Raw genomic sequence first — 16,319 nt, 5'->3', positions numbered from 1 at the left:
ATTCTATATTTGAACCAGCAAAGCCAGGGGAGAGCGCGAACGCAGTCCCCCACTACCACAAATTATGCAGTCGAGTTTCCCGCATTTGGGGAAATCGCAGGGGTCAGCACACCCGGAGTGCAGGGGATGAGCCTCGCCCTGGGAAAACCACCTGCCTGATCATGGTGTCTCCCCTGCCAGGTAAGTATGCTTTGTTTTCCACCAGACCCGAATCGGACATCCCGACACCAGCCTGTACCGCACGGCGACCCACGGCCCCCACTTATTCCCCGATCCCCGTTCTGCTCCGCGCCCCTCCAGAGCCCCGCACCGCGACCCACGCGCGTCCCACGGGGCTCCACGCACATTTCATCCCCGTGGCAGCGCGCTCCTGGCGTGCCGCGCGCGGGGCGATCTGCGTGCTGATTTGCATGGCCCCGCCCACACCGATCCCTGCTCGCACAAGCCCTCCAGCGGCGCGCTGCTGTGCGTAGCCGCGCTCCCACGCCCCAGCCGTTCCACCCTAGGGCACTGGCCCACTTCCCGCCCCGCCCCACCCCGCCCCGCCCCGCCCCGCCCCCCCGTGGCGTTTCCGCGCGCAGCGGTTGTGGGGCGGCTGTGAGTCGGGGCCCGGAGCGCAGAGCGCTCGGACGGGGAAGGTCTGGCTGAGGGGGCGTGGCCATGCAGATCAGCACGCAGATCGCCCTGCGCGCGGCATGCCGGGAGCGCGGCTGCCACGGGGATGAAATGTGCGTGGAGACCCGCGGAACATGCGTGGGTCGCGGTGCGGGGTTGTGGAAGAGCGCGGAAGTAGGAGGGGCTGAGAGAGTGGGTTGACTGTTGGGGCCGCGGGTCGCCGTGCGGTACAGGCTGGTATCGCGGTGTGCGGTTCGGGTCGGGTGTGGAGCAAAGCATACTTACCTGGCAGGGCAGACACCATGATCAGGCAGGTGGTTTTCCCAGGGCGAGGCTCATCCCCTGCACTCCGGGTGTGCTGACCCCTGCGATTTCCCCAAATGCGGGAAACTCGACTGCATAATTTGTGGTAGTGGGGGACTGCGTTCGCGCTCTCCCCTGGCTTTGCTGGTACAATAACAGATCGTAGCATCCAATGCAGTCCAGCGCATGCGAGCGGTGCGCCCCAGGGCTCGGGACCGGGGCCGCTCCTATTGACCGCCTCCATCAGCGGTTGGATGAGGGATCGGTGCACCCTCGGTCAGTTGGTGGACGGCGCCGAGTTGGGAGGGAGCGCTGATTTGCCGGAGGGCAGAACGTGCTACAGAGGGATCTGGGCAGACTGGATCGATGGGCCGAGGTAAACTGTGTGAGTTTCAATGGAGCCGAGTGTCGGGTCCTGCTCTTCGGTCGCAGCACCCCCAGGCACCCTACAGGCTTCGGGAGGAGCGGCTGGAAAGCTGCCTGATGGACAGAGACCTCGGTGTGCTGACGGGCAGTTGGCTGAGCGTGAGCCAGCAGCGTGCCCGGGTGGCCAAGAAGGCCAACGGCATCCTGTCCTGCATCAGGAAAGGTGCTGAGCAGGGCTTGGGAAGTAATCCTGCCCCTGTACTCGGCCCCAATTGAGGCCCCACCTCGAGTACTGTGTTCAGTTTGGGGCACCTCAGTACAGAAAGGATGTGGAGGTGCTGGAGCAGGTCCTGAGAAGGGCAGCAAGGCTGGGGAAGGGCCTGGAGAACGTGCCCTGTGAGGAGCGACTGAATGAGCCGGGGCTGCTCAGTGTGGGGAAGAGGCCGAGGGGTGACCCCCCTGATCTCTTCAAATACCCGAGAGGCGACTGCAGCGAGAGCGGGGTTGGGCTCTTCTCACTGGTGACAGTGACGGGAGGAGGGCACACGGCATCAAGCTGTGCCGGGCAGGTTGGGTTCGGTATCGGGAAGAACTTCAGAAGGAGCTGTTCAGCGGCGAGCTGTGCGAGTGGGGCAGCGCGGACCGCGGAGTGCAGGTTGGATTCAGAGGCCGTTTTATAGGACGCTTTAGAACTCAATCTGCTTTTGAACCAGCAAAGCCAGGGGAGAGCGCGAACGCAGTCCCCCACTACCACAAATTATGCAGTCGAGTTTCCCGCATTTGGGGAAATCGCAGGGGTCAGCACACCCGGAGTGCAGGGGATGAGCCTCGCCCTGGGAAAACCACCTGCCTGATCATGGTGTCTCCCCTGCCAGGTAAGTATGCTTTGCTCCGCCCCCGACCCGCTCCCCACGCCCCGACACCAGCCTGCACCGCACGGCGTCCCGCGCACCAACCACCCGCCATTCCCGCGCCCCCTCCTACTTCCGCTCTCCGCCGGGGCCCCACGCCGCGGTTATGTGGCGCCCCCGAGTGCTTTCGGGCCGGACGTTGTCAGCGTGCCGTGCCGTTCCCGGCATGTTTCGCGCTTCCTTATTTACATATCCCCGCCTATGTAGCGTCCGTCTGTCGCGTCAGCTTCCACGCACCACGTGACTTAGCAGAGGGGAAGGCGCAGACGTGGCAAGCGGCGCGCGGGTCACGTGTCTCTGGGCTCAGCCAATCGGCGAGCGCGGCCCGGTGCTGTGCGCTCCGCTCCCTCGGGCGGTGATGGCGGCGGCGGGCCCGGCCTCGGCGGGTGGCGGCCGCTGGGAGGTGGTGCGCAGGGGGCGGCGCCCCGCGGGACGGCCCCGGGATCCCCCCGCCGCGCCCATCGCCACCACCGAGACCCTTTTCGAGCTCGGCTTTGAACGCGCCCCGCGCCGCGGGGGCCGAGAGGCGGCGGCCGAACCGCAGCAGCCGCAGCAGCAGCGGCGGCAGCAGTCGGGGAAGGGCTCTCGGAAGGCGGCCGGGGATGGCGGCACTAAGCCCGGGCGGTTCCGCTCCCTGGAGGAGGCGCTGAAAGCAGTGAGTGGGGGTGGGGGTGGGGGATGGCTTCAGCGAGGGAGGGGCGGCCCAACCGCACCCCCAGCATTGGGACTGCGCTGCCGTGTCCGACTGCCGATGGAGGTTTCCCGAAGTGCTCAGATCCCCAAGTCCGACCCCATCTCACCTCCCACTGTGCCCGCTGACCGCGTTCCCTGTTTGCCCCTGGGGACGGTGACCCCACTGCTGCCCTGAAGTTGGGCTGCACAGCTACGAGCAGCTGTTGAGCCCCGCTGCGCCTCAGCTCCTTGAGGCTGAGCTGTGTCACCCACCCGAGGGCTGCGCAGGTGATAAGCACGCTGATTGTGTTCCCCCATGACTTTCCTTAACTTTAAGTGAAGGCATTTGGAGCACAGAAGTCAGCGCATGGGGACAGGAAAGGGGTTGCAGCCCCGACCCCACACATCTCAGAGCCGCCTCTCGTCGCAGCTCAACGTGGCTGACCTGCAGAAGGAGCTGGACAAGAGCCAGAGCATGTTCCCGGAGAACCCCTCAGTCTGGGTGAAGGACCTGGCTGGTGGCCTCAACTACAAGCTGCAGGCACCCAAGAGCGACCCGGCACTCAGCCAGCACACCCATGGTCAGTGGCTGCAACGGGGGAGGTCACCAGGGCTCCTTTGTAGTGCTGTGTGTTGCAGGAGTATAATGTAGCATTTGTAGATGCTGTGACATCTGGCTTGTTGTGTCTTTCTCTTATGCATCGCCCAGTGGACATACCCTGTATCATCTGCACTCGCTGAGTTCCTCTTTAGTTAGCTGCCTCTTTATCTGTTGTATTACCTGCAGATTATCCGTACTGTCTGGTGGGTAAAGAGCTAAAAAACACCATCAGATCGCTGCTGGGAAAGTCCTCTGGAGTGCTGGAGCTCTTCTTTGATCATTGCATTTACACCATGCTGCAGGAGCTGGACAAGACCCATGGTGAGTGCGCTTTCTGCAGCACAGCCCAGCGCTGGTGGCAGCTCTGATGTGGGAATGCTTTTGCTGCTCACGCCTGTGCTGAGAGTGGCATTTCTGTGTGGGGTGAGGAGGGAAGCTGTGGGCCAGACTTGTTGGTTCAGGCACAGTGGGTGCAAGATGAGAGCCCTGCAGTGCTGTTGTGGAGAACTTGGTGCAGACACTTCCTGAGGGTACTCTGGGGGCAGAGTCACCATGGTCACCATCCCAGTGCCCAGTGGCATTTAGCTGGTGTCCAGAGCAGCTGCAGCATTCCTGGGACAACAGGAATCCACAGCAGTGGGGCTGTGGACAACTACTGGGGAGAAGCTTAACCTCATCCCTTTGCTGTCCCAGGGGAATCCTTACACGGGTACAGGATCTGCATCCAGGCCATGTTGCTGGAACGGCCTAAAATTGCCACTGCCAACCTGAGCAAGGTGAGCTGGATCCACACTGCCCACCTGAGATCCTGGGCAGTTCAGCTCTGCCCACTTCCACCAGTCCCTGTGGCCATGTCCCCGAGCGTCACAGCGCAGTGCTGGGGTGGGACAGATGGACAGCCATCCCACTGAGCCACCCCTCCTTGCTTCCCCAGTACCTGGAGCTGCTGCGTTCACACCAGAACCGGCCAGCAAAGTGCCTGACCATCCTGTGGGCGCTGGGGCAAGCTGGCTTCACTGACCTGGCTGAGGGCTTGAGAGGTGAGAGCTCGTGTGGCCTGATGGGGTTTTGTCTGCCCGGAGTGGCTCATTGCGTGCTGTCTGTGTCTTGGCCGTATACGTCAAACATTAGCTGCTACTGCCATTGTGGAGGGAGCATGTTTATAGATGTGTAAACACACAGAGCTATTCAGTGTCCCCACTGTAAACACTGAGAAGTGCTTTATTATTTTCCTGCTGCTGGAGCTCAGCCAGCAGAGCCCATTGCTGACAGCGGAGCACACCCGGCTCTCACACTGGCTGCAGTCCTGGCACTGCCAGTACTGGGCTGATACTTCTCTCCACAGTGTGGCTCGGTGTGATGCTCCCTGTGCTCGGCATCAAGGCACTGTCCCCATATGCTGTCTCCTACCTGGACCGCCTACTGATGTGAGTTACCCCTTGGGTTTGTGTTTGGACAAGGGCAGATCCTGCTGGGCTGCAGCTCTGCTCATGGAGCGTGCATGTGTTCATTCTGCTTTGCAGGATGCACCCAAATCTGACAAAAGGCTTTGGCATGATTGGACCCAAGGATTTCTTTCCCCTCCTGGACTTTGCCTTCATGCCCAACAATTCGCTGTCACCGAGGTAGGGCTGTGCCACCCAGAGACGTGCAGAGCCCTGCGCAGTGTGGGGACAGCATCCCAATGCCATTGCTTGTCCATATTGTAGTGGGGCTGTGTGGGACATGTAGCTCCCAGTGCCTCTGGGGGAGACAGAGCAAGACTGGGTGGAATGGGTGTGAGATGGTAGTGGGAAAATCAGGAGGTGGGAGAAAATCATTGGCACCGGGGAGGGAGGAGCTGGCAGCTAACTGCACGTGGTGGAGCTGACTGTCCCCAGCCAACCCTCAGTGCTTCTGCAGCATTCAGTGTGTCAGGTGCTCCTGGAGCTGGTTGAGTCTGAGCTCCCACTCAGTGCAGGGTGAGATGGGAATGTTGCACTGTTCTGTCACATTCTGGGACAGCTCAGACGAGTCATGCTGTGGGGAGCACATGGGGGGGCAGTGTGGGGATGGGGCCAGAGGCTACAGGCAGCACCTCTCCCAGCCTGCAGGAGCAGCTGCGGCGGCTGTACCCACGCTTGAAGGTGCTGGCACTGGGAGCAAGGCCGGAGACAACGCTGCACACTTACTTCCCCTCCTTCCTGTCCCGTGCCACGCCGAGCTGTCCGCCTGCCATGAGGAAGGAGGTGAGTGGGGTTTAGGGCTGGGGGTGCCCGGTCTCTACATCCTGTGGGTGCTGTGATGGCAGCTGGTATGGTTCTCCCTGCAGCTCCTCACCTCCATGAACCAGTGCCTGAGCGTGGACCCGCTGAGCTTCAGCGTCTGGAGGCAGCTCTATACCAAGCACCTATCCCAGTCCAGGTGGATGCAGTGGGCAGCACTCCAGGCTCTTGCCACATCCAGCCTGGCTGCTTTGGCACAGCACTGGGGAGCACATGCGTTGCCGCTCAGTGCCAGCTGTGTCCTGCTTCCCTTCTGCCTTACAGCTTGCTCCTGAACCATCTGCTGGAGTCCTGGGACAACAGCAGCAGGAAGGTAGGAGTGAGCCACAAGGGGCTGGGTTGCCCAGTGCTGAGCTCCTGTTGACCACTGCAGCTCCGCTGTCCCCAGGCACGCCAGGCCCTGCAGGAGACCGTTCACTCCTTCAAGGTGACCAATGAGGAGCTGGTTGCGAAGGGACCTGGCAGCCGGCAGGACGTGGCTGCATGTGACACTGCCTGCAAGGTAGGCGAGGGGTGGTGCCTCTGTGCTAGGCTGGGGCTGCTCACTCCCCACCAGAGCTGCAGGCGCAGTGTGATGGGGCTGTTCTGTTCTTTCCCAGCTGCTGCTGCAGAAGATGAAGGGCCGGGGCTTCCCCTGGTCCCGGCTGCTGCTCATCGTCCTGGTGTTCACTGCTGGTTTTCTCATACACGATATCCAGACACATGGCTCTCTGCAGGGTATGGCCAGGGAGCAGGAGCTTCCCTCTGAACCGCCCCAGAGAGAAACTACACGGGGCAGAGCTGTGGCCGCCTATGGGCACCACAGTGTGCTCAGGGGCTGTCTCTTCTTGCAGCCTCCATCTCTGCCCACGTGCTCCGTTCCTCCGGCATCCTGCCCGCCTGGCAGCTCGCCTGGCACAAGGCAGCCCACTTCTCCCTGGAGGGCTACAGGTCAGTGTCCCCGGCGCTCGGCAGCGGTGCGACTGAGCGGTGTGAAGTGGCTATCGCAGCACCAAGTGATTTCTGTAGGGAGCCCTTTTTGCTCGGGAAGCGTTCCCCGGGTGCTCCTGGAAGTGCTTTTCTGCTCAGCTCTTGAGTTCTCCCGTTCCCTTGGCTGCGGCAGCGGTCTCCAGGTACACGTGTGCTCCCGTGGCTTTGCCGTCGGTGCCGGCGCGCCCGGCGCGGCCTCAGCCTGCGTTCCCTTGCAGGTGGCTGGAGAGGACGCTGCCCGCCTGCTGCTCCCATGCCGTGGCTCTCGTGCAGCCCACACTGCAGCCACTCTGGGCGAAGGCGGCCGAGCTGGCCCTGCACATCAGCAAGCAGTGCTCCACCTACTTCTCCTGGCTCGGGGAACGGCTGCCCTGGCTGCTGGAATGGGTGAGGATGGGAGAGGATGAGCAGTGTCCCTGGGGTGGAGGGAGGGTGGGGCTGCTGTGCTCCGAGGCCCCATCTGAGCCTTTGACCTCCTCTCTCTCCCCACAGCTCCAGTCCCGGGTCCCCGATGCTGTTCTGCACGTGGCTGAGTGCATGCGGGAGCTGCTGCTCTTCCTGCTGCGGAGCTGCCTGCTGCCGCTGCTGGAGCACGTGGCTGCTGCTCTGCAGCGGGGATGGGAGCACTGTGTGAATGCCTGCAGGTGAGCACTGCCCTTCAGTCCTGCTCCTGGGCTGGGTGCACTGGGGCACAGGGCTGTGTGGTTGCAGCCCACCTCTTACCGGGGGGGTGGGGAGTACTGTCTTCTGTGGCTAAGGTGCTGCCTCACGTGTAACCATTCTGCTCCCTCCGGCAGTGGAGAAGTGTCGTGGGACTGCATGAGGGAGCACCTGAGCAGCTTTACCTATTCCTCCTGGATCTACCTGAGGAACACAACCCTTGCCCTCAAGAAATGGGCCCTGGCCATGATTTCTGGACATTGAGCTGCCCCTCGAGTGGGGGGGGGTGGTGCAGCTGCTGCTTGCTGCCACCCAGGACTGCTTCCTGTCCCTCTGGGGCCACGGTGGGGGTCCTGGAGGCGCGCGGGCAGGTGTCAGTGGGTATCCCCATCCTGTGGGGTGAGCGATGTTGGGGTGTTTCCCCCAATAACATGGAGCAATGACTGGGCTCTACAACTCCTGTGTCTGTGTGCCTTTGTTCTATGTGGCTGCTGTGGTGGGGATGGGAGGGAATGGAGGGGTGGTTGAAGGGGAAAGACAGAGAGGGATTTGATGGAGGCATAGATCAGTGCCACTGGGACCGCGCTCGCTGTCCCATTCTGTTTCCTAGGGCTGCTGGGGGCGGCGCAGAGAATGAAGGGCAGGTGGGACTGCGTGCGATGTGCCCGATCCGCTGCAGCGCAGGGATAAGGGCGGTAGTGTGAAACACGACTAGCAGCGCGGGGGATTAGCTCAAATGGTAGAGCGCTCGCTTAGCATGCGAGAGGTAGCGGGATCGATGCCCGCATCCTCCAGTTTTTGTTGCAGCCGTACGTATGCGCCCCGGCGTACGCACGCGTGTTCCCGCGCTTCGCCTCGCGCCGCGGGGGCGGGAGACCCCCGGAAACGGCCGCGGGCGAGGGCCAACCGCCGTGGGCGTGGTCGAGCGGAGTGGGCGTGGCCAGCAGCGTTGCCGTTGCCGTGGCGCCCTCCAACGGGCGGCCGCGTTGCTAGGTGGGCGGTGTCCAACGGGCGGCCGCGTTGCTGCGGGGCGCCGGCGGTGGCCATGGAGGTGCGTTGCGGCGGGCTGCTGTTCAGCTCCCGCTTCGACTCGGGCAACCTGGAGCGAGTGGAGCAGGTGGGGCCGCCCGAGGGCCGCGCCGCGCCCGGCGGGGCCGCGCTTCCCGCCGCCGACTACGAGTTCAACGTGTGGACGCGGCCCGACTGCGCGCACACCGAGTACGAGAACGGCAACAGGTAACGGGCGGGGCGCGATCGCATCGCGTCGCCCCGCGCCCGCCCTCCCCCGACCGCACTGCCGGTTCCCCGCAGGTCGTGGTTCTACTTCAGCGTGCGCGGCGGCGCGCCCGGGAAGCTGATCAAGCTGCACATCCTCAACATGAACCGGCAGAGCCGGCTGTACGCGCACGGCATGGCGCCCTTCGTGCGCACCGTGCCCGGGCGGCCCCGCTGGGAGCGCGTCCGAGAGCGGCCCTGCTTCCAGGTGCGGCGGGGAGGGGACGCGGGCCGGGGTGGGCCGGCTCCCGGCCGCGGGAAGCGGCTCTGCATGGCTCGCTGCTGCCCGCTCGGCTCTGCTTTGTGTCTCTCCCAGATGGTGGAGACCCAGTTTGTGCTGTCCTTTGTGCATCGCTTCCTGGAGCACCGCGGCACCACCACGTACTTTGCCTTCTGCTACCCTTTCTCGTACACGGAGTGCCAGGAGATGCTGGCGCAGCTGGATGGCCGCTTTGAGGAGTGCCGGCACATGGCTCCCAGCAGGTGCAGGCACGGCGCTCCCCAGCACACACTGCCTTGCATGTGCTTCCAGGTTGGGGCTGGGGCTGGGGAGCTGCAGGCTGGAGCACAACTGCTTTCTGTGTTTGAAGAAGGGGTTCTCCTGAGCGCTCTCTCAGGCAAAGCCTCGCTTCCTTTCTGCTCCCTGCCCGCGGGAAAGTGTGGTTGTCTCTGTTCCACCACTCCCTCTGCGATTCTGATTCCCATCCCCGCGATGCTCAGCTGAATGGAGAGCCCCGAGAGCCTGGCACTGAGGATTTGGGGCCACGTCCCCTGAACTCCTCTCTCCCCACAGCCCTCCGGACTCTGTCTATTACCACCGGGAGCTGCTGTGCCACTCGCTGGACAAGCTGCGCGTTGACCTGCTGACCGTCACCTCCTGCCACGGCATGCAGGAGCGGCGCGAGCCACGGCTCGACAAGCTCTTCCCAGACACAGCCACCCCGCGGCCACGCTGCTTCACAGGGAAGAGGGTGAGCAGCTGCACGAAGGCATGGGAGCACGGCCCCAGGGTGTGGCCCGCTGCTCCGGATTGGAGCTGCAATGGGCTCAGGTGGGAGTGCTGCCCATCCCCCCTCTGCTGGCCTGCAGGTGTTCTTCCTGAGCAGCCGTGTGCACCCCGGTGAGACGCCCTCCAGCTTCGTCTTCAACGGCTTCCTGCACTTCATCCTGCGTGAGGAGGACCCCCGTGCCCAGATGCTGCGCCGCATGTTCGTCTTTAAGCTCATTCCCATGCTGAACCCGGACGGAGTGGTGCGAGGCCACTACCGGTGAGCGGCTCTGCCTGGGCTCTCCTGTCCCATCCCGGGGCTCGTACAGCTCTGGCTGTTTGCAGGAGGAGCCGTGGTGACCTCTGGCTGAGTGCAGCACGGCCCTTTGCAGGACTGACTCTCGTGGGGTCAACCTGAACCGGCAGTACCTCAACCCCGACGCCGAGCTGCACCCCGCCGTGTATGGGGCCAAGGCGGTGCTGCTCTACCACCACGTGCACAGCCGTGTGCTGCCGGGCAGCCCGGACTGGAGGACCTACGTCTCACCACTCAGCACCGGTGTGCTCAGCACCAGATCTTCCAACCGTTCCATCCTGGAGGCAAAGCTGTCGGAGCTGGAGAAAAGCAAAAACCTCCGCAATGTGCCTGGCACGTGGAGCCGGGGCCCTTCTCGTGAGCCCCCCGTGGAGCTGATCCTCCCAGCACAGCGCTGTAAGGAGGAGGCAGGGCAGCCGCCGCCACTGCCCGAAGCCATCCTGCCCCAGCACAGTGGGCTGGCGTACTACGTCGACCTGCACGGGCACGCCTCCAAGCGTGGCTGCTTCATGTATGGCAACAGCTTCAGTGATGAGAATGATCAGGTGAGGGCAGGAGAGCTGCCCTGGGGCTGTGGTTTCCCTGGGGTGTGCTCACGGTGCTGGGACCTGTAGCCACCTGTAACCTTGGCATGGGAAGGATGGGAGCTGCCCCTGTGCCCTGTAAGGGATGAAGGCAGTGGGGTGAGCCGTGCCTGCTGCTGGCTGTGTGCAGGGGTCACACGTCCTGCAGGGATACCTCACCCCTGTGGTGGTGCTGGAGCACAGCTTCACCTCTTGCCCTCTGTGCCGCAGGTGGAGAACATGCTGTTCCCGAAGCTCATCTCCTTGAACTCACCTCACTTTGACTTCATGGGCTGCAACTTCTCGGAGAAGAACATGTATGCCAAAGACAAGCGGGACGGGCAGTCCAAGGAGGGCAGCGGGCGCGTGGCCGTCTACAAAGCACTGGGGATCATCCACAGGTGGGCAGAGCTCTGCATCGCGCAGTGCTGTGCCAGCCAGGCTGGCCTCCAGCAGATGGATCTGGCTCCAAGTCCAGGCAAGGAGATGGGTTTGCCGGAGGGAGATGGGGGAGCGCTGACACAATGCAGGTGCATCCTGCCAGCAGCCCCTATGCTTTTTTTCTCCTTGCTTCTGTGTCCCTCCCGCAGCTCTTCTGGCTTCCTACAGCATGGCTTCAGCTGGGAAGAATTTCTGTTACCCAGTTCTTGTCCAAGCACTTGTAGTGTATGTTCGCTGCTTTCCAGAGTGAGACCTCTTTCCCAAGTAGACGTTGTTTGCATTTAGCTGCGATTAAAGCTTATTATAGAGGTTCAGTTTGCAGATCTCACGCACGAGATGGCTGTGGTATGCAAACTGAGGGCATTTTTCTGCTCCGTGGCAGCCACATGCCTCTGTTTAGCAGCAATGTGGTATTTTTGGACTGTTTCTATTGTGGTTGCTGGGAACCAAGGGAGGGCTGCCAGGAGCTGCCAAGGAAGGGCAGTAAGAAGTCGAGTGTGCAACACTTCCTTAGCAGATCCCCCACTCCCTAGGTATCGCAGCTAATGGGCATCTTCTCTTTAGAGCATCACCTGGGGCAGCTACCCATCTCTGTACTTGTCCCAGGAAGGTGTTCCCCAGCACTCTCCTGGGACAGAAACAGAACTCATTGAGCGTTTCTATCAGTTATTTTTCTGTCGCTGCAGAGCATGAATTAATTTCTTGTACTGTACAAGAGATGCAGAGTACTGCCTGTGGCCATGTTAATCATTGATTAAAAGCCATTACTTCTACACGGAGCTCGGAAATGCTGAGGGCACAGAAAGGTCAGACCTTGGAACAAAGAACAATAATGTGGCAAATGGAAAAGTTGTTGCAGACTTCTTGAGAATGCAGAATGAGGCAGAGGATGGGGGAAAGCACTGGAGGTCTTCCCGTGAAGTCTCCCTTTTTATTCTCTGCTGTGAAAAGAGCCACGCTCGTTCCTCTGTAGCTGCTCAAAAGGCAAACGTAACCTCCTGGACACCTCCTGTCATGGCTGAGGCCCGAGGTGTCCCCTGTACAGATGCTGAAGGCTCTCCCCTTCCCAGGGCCGTGCTTGTGCTGTCTGCTCTGCTCCCTTTTGTTGCGCTCCCGAGCCCCTACATTGTGGCCCTCTTTACTAATGGCTGCATTCCCTTCTGCCCTGCAGCTACACGCTGGAGTGCAACTACAACACAGGCCGCTTGGTGAACAGCATCCCACTGGCCTGCCACGACAACGGGCGTGCCAGCCCCCCGCCCATGCCCACCTTCCCCTCCAAATACACCGTGGAGCTCTTCGAGCAGGTGAGAACTGCTGCGAGGTGGTGGGGCCGTGCAGTGGGCCCACGTCTCACGGCCTTTCCCCCCGCAGGTGGGCAGAGCGCTGGCCGTGGCGGCACTGGACATGGCAGAGTGCAACCCGTGGCCGCGCATCGTGCTGTCAGAGCACAGCTGCCTCAGCAACCTGCGGGCCTGGATGCTGAAGCACGTGCGCGGCATGCGGGGCAACGAAGGCTGCACCCGGAGGAGAGGTGGCTGCAGTCCACCCAGGAGTATCAGGTAAGGGCCTGGGGAGGGGGGGGGCTGCAGCTGCAGGGGCAGGGCTGGGCCCCCGGTGTTGTGCTGAAGTCTGCTTCTCCTCCCCTGGCAGCGGGCTCCCGACCTCGGCCTCAGAGAGCGCCCTGTCCCGCGTGCACGGCTGCAGCCACAGCGTCCAGCAGGACTTGCCCCGCATCAGAGCCTCGCCCAGCTTCCCTGCTGCTGCTGTGGATGCCCCGGGGCTGCAGAAGGGTGGCATGCAACCCCTGGCACCGCTCCGAGGTAAGCCGGGCTGGGGGCCGCTCGCGCACATGCTGCAGTGCCTGCCGAGCTGCTGCGCCCAACCGCAGCCCTGACCCGAGGAGCGCTCGGTGCCGGCGTAACGCTTTGGTTTGATGTGACAAAAGTGGGTTTGCGTGGAAGAAGTGTGTGTGAGAGCAGCCGCCCCATCCCCTTGGAAGGGCCCTGGACGTGCAGTGAGAGACTCCAGACAGCAGCATCTTATGGGGCTGCAGGGCCAGCACAGTGCCCAGCCCCACATCTGGGCCGCGCTCGCTGCCCGCTGCCGCAGCCCCGCCGTGCCCTGGGCTTGCAGTGTCACTGTGCAGAGGGCAGAGCAGTGTGAAAACCCACCCCACAGCCTCTGCCACCCAGATTACTCCTGGAGATACACCGAAGTGCCTTTCTGCGCCCCAGGCAGCAGTGGGTTCTGCCAAGGGTGCTGCAGGTGTGCAGGCAGCTCGGTACCTGCCCAGGAGGTGCAGCCACAGCCCTGCCGTGGGGTAACAAAGCAAGGTGGTGGCCATGCCCCTTGCCACAGGGTGCTGCAAAAAGCAGAGCTGCAGTACTGCAGCAGTGCGTGGCCCAGCAGGGCCTGGCTGCAGCCCAGGGCTGCTGGAGGGCTCCCAGCCCCGCAGGCATGTGGCCGTGGGGCTGGGACAGGAGGGCTGCGGGTGCAGCTGGGTGTGCATGGAACTCGGGTCCAGGCTTTGTGCCACTGTGTTTCTGTTGGTGTGTCCTCATGCTCTACGTGTGTTGCACGCATTGCACGTATCGCTTCCTCCTCCGTGGTTGCTTTTCTGGTGTTCTGTAGTGGTTCTCCTCTGCTGCAGGAGCGCAGCGGGGAGGAAATAAAAGGTTTGTGTTCCCGTGGGCACCTTGTGGCGTCTGTTCCTTCTGCCGTTCACGTGCTGCCTGCCCACAGCAGCCTGCAGGGCCCCAGGGCCAGCACAACGGCAGGGGGATGCTGGGGGGGTTTCAGTTGAACCGCTCTTGGGACAGGGACGGTGACAACTTTGGTGTTTGTGCAGGGTCTGTTGGAAGCGTGGCTGTAGGCTGCCCGGCCCTGGCCGCACCGTGCCAACCCCTCCCCACTACCACCACCACCTGCCTCCTCGCTGCCGTCCTCTCGTGGGCCCAAGATGCTGCTGCTACTTCTTCCTTCTCCATGCAGCTGCGAAACGGAAGCACTCAGATCCAGGGGTGCAGGGTGGCACAGGATGAGGGTGCTGCCCTGGCACATCCCCTTCCTGCCCACACAGCTGCGTGCTGTGTGGAAAGGGGCCAGATGCTGCCTCCTGCACAGGATGTGGGGGTCAGGGCTCAAGCCTGTGTGTCCTGTGCCACAGGATACAGGGACATCCTGCACCGCTGGCCCTGACCCCCAGCAGGCTCATCCTGCTGTCGGTGGTGCCCGCTGCCGCAGGCAGGCACTCATTAGCAGCACTCCTCCATCACGGCTGCCGACATGCAGCGCAGGCCCAGGGCTTTGTCTGTGGCCGCAGCCTGTCCCTGCGGTGCGGGGCCGCGTGGCTGTAAGGCTTTCTTCTCTCTCCAGCGTCCTGTTTCCCATTAGCTGCACTGTGCCGGTTCCCTCCCTCCCGCTGCCGGCGTTCCAGCAGCTGCTAAAGCTTTGGCAGCAGCCAGTGCGGCTCTGCTGCCAAAAAGTCCTCCAGGCACAGGGGCTGATCCCGTGCCAAAGCCCTGCCCTGCATCCCGTGCCAGGGGCTCCGTGCTCTCCATGCAGCGGGGAGATCTGGCCCCAGTGCTGTGCAGCTCTGCAATCAGCCATCTCCTCCATCCCACAGGGTCCCTGCAGGCAGGTGCCTGTGAGGGGTTGGTGCTGGGTGCCAGCTACAGACGGCGGGAGGCTCCACACGGTGGTGGCAGCAAGGCAGGGGCCGCACACAGCACCGTGCTGCTGCAGGTATGGCTGTGTAAAAGCGGGCTTGGAGCAATGTGGGGCTGGGGCTGCACGGGGAAGGGATGAGCCCTAATGTTCTGTGCTCTTCCCCACAGGTGTTCCCAAAGAAGCTGAATATCAGGAAGGCCCTGGAGCAGCCCGGGTAGGTGCTGGCACAGCCATGGTGCCGACCCAGCCCACAGCAACCCCTTCCCCAGCACACTGCTAAGCCCCTCACTACCCTGTGTGGTACCCTGCAGCCCGGCGAGGCTCGCCACCCGCCCCAGCAGGATCCCAGTGCGGAGGAAGGCAGCAGCAACCCCAAGCTTGCCTGAGCTCAGTTCCAGCAGCATTGCAGCCCTCCGAGCCCCAGTGCACAGCTGCACTGCCCCCTCCACCATGCAGTCTACCCCAGCTGCACCCGTCCCGACTGCCCGAGTGCAGGACAGCAGCGCGGCACCAGCCCCAACCTCACTCCCTGTGTCCCCAGCACCCTGCGTGGAGGCCCCGGTCCCTGGCACCAGGGCACCCAGCGTGGAGCAGCTGCTGGTCGAGGGTCTGCACAGCCAGGTACGGCCCCAGGTATGGCGGGGGAGCGTGGCACATGCAGAGGGCTCCGCCTCCAACCTCCCCCCACCCGCTGTCTTGCTTTGCAGTGCCCACAGCACCTCAGCACCGCCCGCCCCGTGCTGCACTCCTACCACCGGCTCCTGTCCTTCTGTGCTGAGGCCTGAGTGTGGCCGCAGGCACCGGACCCACACGTACCACAGCTGTGTGCCCAACCCAGGAGCCACCGCATGGCAAAACCACAGCTGCTGTCAGCACTGCATCTGGGGTCGAGCGTGAGGGATGGGGGCCGCCCTGCTCAGCCCCGAGGCGTTTTTACATAACACGGTTTTGTCTCATATCATGTTTCTGTCAAAGCCCGCTCAGAGCTGGCACAGGGAGGGGTGTCACAGGGGTGAGGGCAGGGGGGGTTCTCCATAGCCGGCATGGTGTGCTGCTGATCGGTGCGGGGGGTGCGGCTCCGTGCCGTGCAGCCCTGGGGGGAGAGAGCACTGTGAGCAGGGTGGCATAGGGGCAGTGATGGGGGTGGGATGGAGATCGGGATGAGGACAGGACACGGGGTGTCAGGAATAGGGACAGGATGGGGACAAAGGGAGGATCAGGACAGGGGATGGTGACAGCATACAGATGAAGGCTAAGGTGTGTGAGGGTGAAGGGACGGAGACAAGGACAAGATGGGGGCACGTGTGACGGAGATGGATGAGAACGTGAACAGGGAGCAGGATGAGGATGGGGCCAGGGCTGGGGAGCAGAACGGGGATCGAGCCAGGGCCTGGGATGGGGATGGGGAGCGGGGCCGGGGGGAGCGCGGTACCGGTGCAGCTCGGGGCTCACTCCTGCCGCTTGGGGTTGTTAACGGCCACGTAGTGGTAGAGCACGACGAGCAGGAAGAGCGACACGCCCAGCATGTTGGCGAAGATGGCGAGCTGCACGTCCGTCACCATCCTGCGGGCAGCGGCAATGGGCAATGGGCACCGAGACCCCACCCTCCCCCAACCCGGTACCGCTGCCCGGAGCCCGCCCCGCGGTCCCGGCCCGTACCCTCCAGCCGCTCACGCTCCGCCACCGCCTCCACGTCTCCGCGC

At 63.0% G+C, this 16,319-nt stretch overlaps 3 protein-coding genes and 4 non-coding genes across 12 annotated transcripts; 4 read left to right on the top strand and 3 right to left on the bottom strand.

Annotated features, from left to right (window-relative positions):
• Nucleotides 1-24: 24 nt before the first annotated feature.
• On the bottom strand, nucleotides 25-188 carry LOC136045330 (U1 spliceosomal RNA). The gene has a single exon (XR_010621895.1). It is a non-coding gene; the product is annotated as a U1 spliceosomal RNA (small nuclear RNA).
• A 704-nt stretch (nucleotides 189-892) lies between these two features.
• On the top strand, nucleotides 893-1,056 carry LOC136045335 (U1 spliceosomal RNA). The gene has a single exon (XR_010621899.1). It is a non-coding gene; the product is annotated as a U1 spliceosomal RNA (small nuclear RNA).
• A 947-nt stretch (nucleotides 1,057-2,003) lies between these two features.
• On the bottom strand, nucleotides 2,004-2,167 carry LOC136045329 (U1 spliceosomal RNA). Its single transcript, XR_010621894.1, has one exon. It is a non-coding gene; the product is annotated as a U1 spliceosomal RNA (small nuclear RNA).
• A 355-nt stretch (nucleotides 2,168-2,522) lies between these two features.
• On the top strand, nucleotides 2,523-7,781 carry TMEM214 (transmembrane protein 214). Of its 3 annotated transcripts, XM_065730609.1 has the most exons (16): nucleotides 2,523-2,850; nucleotides 3,298-3,448; nucleotides 3,655-3,789; nucleotides 4,162-4,244; nucleotides 4,403-4,508; nucleotides 4,814-4,895; nucleotides 4,992-5,093; nucleotides 5,555-5,696; nucleotides 5,780-5,871; nucleotides 5,997-6,045; nucleotides 6,121-6,234; nucleotides 6,332-6,449; nucleotides 6,566-6,662; nucleotides 6,920-7,088; nucleotides 7,194-7,345; nucleotides 7,499-7,781. In XM_065730609.1, the coding sequence occupies exons 1-16, from the start codon at nucleotides 2,554-2,556 to the stop codon at nucleotides 7,623-7,625; spliced, it is 2,016 nt and encodes a 671-aa protein (XP_065586681.1). In that variant the 5' UTR covers nucleotides 2,523-2,553; the 3' UTR covers nucleotides 7,626-7,781. The 3 variants fall into 3 exon arrangements, with proteins under 3 accessions (XP_065586681.1, XP_065586683.1, XP_065586682.1); XM_065730611.1 differs by lacking the exons at nucleotides 7,194-7,345; nucleotides 7,499-7,781 and adding an exon at nucleotides 6,741-6,844 and having other exon boundaries at nucleotides 6,920-7,006; XM_065730610.1 differs by lacking the exons at nucleotides 7,194-7,345; nucleotides 7,499-7,781 and having other exon boundaries at nucleotides 6,566-6,844; nucleotides 6,920-7,006.
• A 301-nt stretch (nucleotides 7,782-8,082) lies between these two features.
• Nucleotides 8,083-8,155, top strand: TRNAA-AGC (transfer RNA alanine (anticodon AGC)). Its single transcript has one exon. It is a non-coding gene; the product is annotated as a tRNA-Ala (tRNA).
• A 246-nt stretch (nucleotides 8,156-8,401) lies between these two features.
• On the top strand, nucleotides 8,402-15,444 carry AGBL5 (AGBL carboxypeptidase 5). 4 transcript variants are annotated; one of them, XM_065730606.1, is made up of 14 exons: nucleotides 8,402-8,579; nucleotides 8,673-8,844; nucleotides 8,953-9,119; nucleotides 9,430-9,607; nucleotides 9,726-9,904; nucleotides 10,017-10,485; nucleotides 10,735-10,904; nucleotides 12,116-12,251; nucleotides 12,319-12,506; nucleotides 12,598-12,767; nucleotides 14,573-14,691; nucleotides 14,784-14,830; nucleotides 14,928-15,237; nucleotides 15,324-15,444. In XM_065730606.1, exons 1-14 carry the CDS (start codon nucleotides 8,407-8,409, stop codon nucleotides 15,399-15,401), a joined length of 2,556 nt encoding a protein of 851 aa, XP_065586678.1. In that variant the 5' UTR covers nucleotides 8,402-8,406; the 3' UTR covers nucleotides 15,402-15,444. The 4 variants fall into 4 exon arrangements, with proteins under 4 accessions (XP_065586678.1, XP_065586677.1, XP_065586676.1 ...); XM_065730605.1 differs by having other exon boundaries at nucleotides 8,402-8,597; XM_065730604.1 differs by having other exon boundaries at nucleotides 8,402-8,597; nucleotides 8,673-9,119.
• Nucleotides 15,445-15,562: 118 nt separating this feature from the next.
• On the bottom strand, nucleotides 15,563-16,217 carry OST4 (oligosaccharyltransferase complex subunit 4, non-catalytic). Its single transcript, XM_065731122.1, has 2 exons — nucleotides 16,049-16,217; nucleotides 15,563-15,709 (listed from the first exon to the last, which is right to left on the bottom strand). The coding sequence occupies exon 1, from the start codon at nucleotides 16,176-16,178 to the stop codon at nucleotides 16,065-16,067; it is 114 nt and encodes a 37-aa protein (XP_065587194.1). The 5' UTR covers nucleotides 16,179-16,217; the 3' UTR covers nucleotides 15,563-15,709; nucleotides 16,049-16,064.
• Nucleotides 16,218-16,319: the final 102 nt, after the last annotated feature.

Source organism: Cyrtonyx montezumae, unplaced genomic scaffold (assembly GCF_038088225.1).
Source record: "Cyrtonyx montezumae isolate F1298 unplaced genomic scaffold, pur_monq_1.0 scaffold_13, whole genome shotgun sequence".
In the NCBI taxonomy this organism is placed as follows: Eukaryota; Metazoa; Chordata; class Aves; order Galliformes; family Odontophoridae; genus Cyrtonyx; species Cyrtonyx montezumae.
The sequence above is the reverse complement of the archived record's forward strand: the minus strand, read 5'-3'. Positions and strand labels throughout refer to the sequence as shown.

Excerpts from the sequence above, each read along its gene's own strand:
- AGBL5 (XM_065730604.1), top strand. The coding sequence starts at position 8,407 with ATGGAGGTGCGTTGCGGCGGGCTGCTGTTCAGCTCCCGCTTCGACTCG. Across the intron at positions 12,252-12,318 it reads CCGTGGAGCTCTTCGAGCAG|GTGGGCAGAGCGCTGGCCGT; the intron begins GTGAGAACTGCT and ends TTCCCCCCGCAG. Across the intron at positions 14,831-14,927 it reads AAGGCCCTGGAGCAGCCCGG|CCCGGCGAGGCTCGCCACCC; the intron begins GTAGGTGCTGGC and ends GGTACCCTGCAG.
- OST4 (XM_065731122.1), bottom strand. The coding sequence starts at position 16,178 with ATGGTGACGGACGTGCAGCTCGCCATCTTCGCCAACATGCTGGGCGTG.
- TMEM214 (XM_065730609.1), top strand. The coding sequence starts at position 2,554 with ATGGCGGCGGCGGGCCCGGCCTCGGCGGGTGGCGGCCGCTGGGAGGTG. Across the intron at positions 4,245-4,402 it reads CCACTGCCAACCTGAGCAAG|TACCTGGAGCTGCTGCGTTC; the intron begins GTGAGCTGGATC and ends TTGCTTCCCCAG. Across the intron at positions 4,509-4,813 it reads CCTGGCTGAGGGCTTGAGAG|TGTGGCTCGGTGTGATGCTC; the intron begins GTGAGAGCTCGT and ends TTCTCTCCACAG.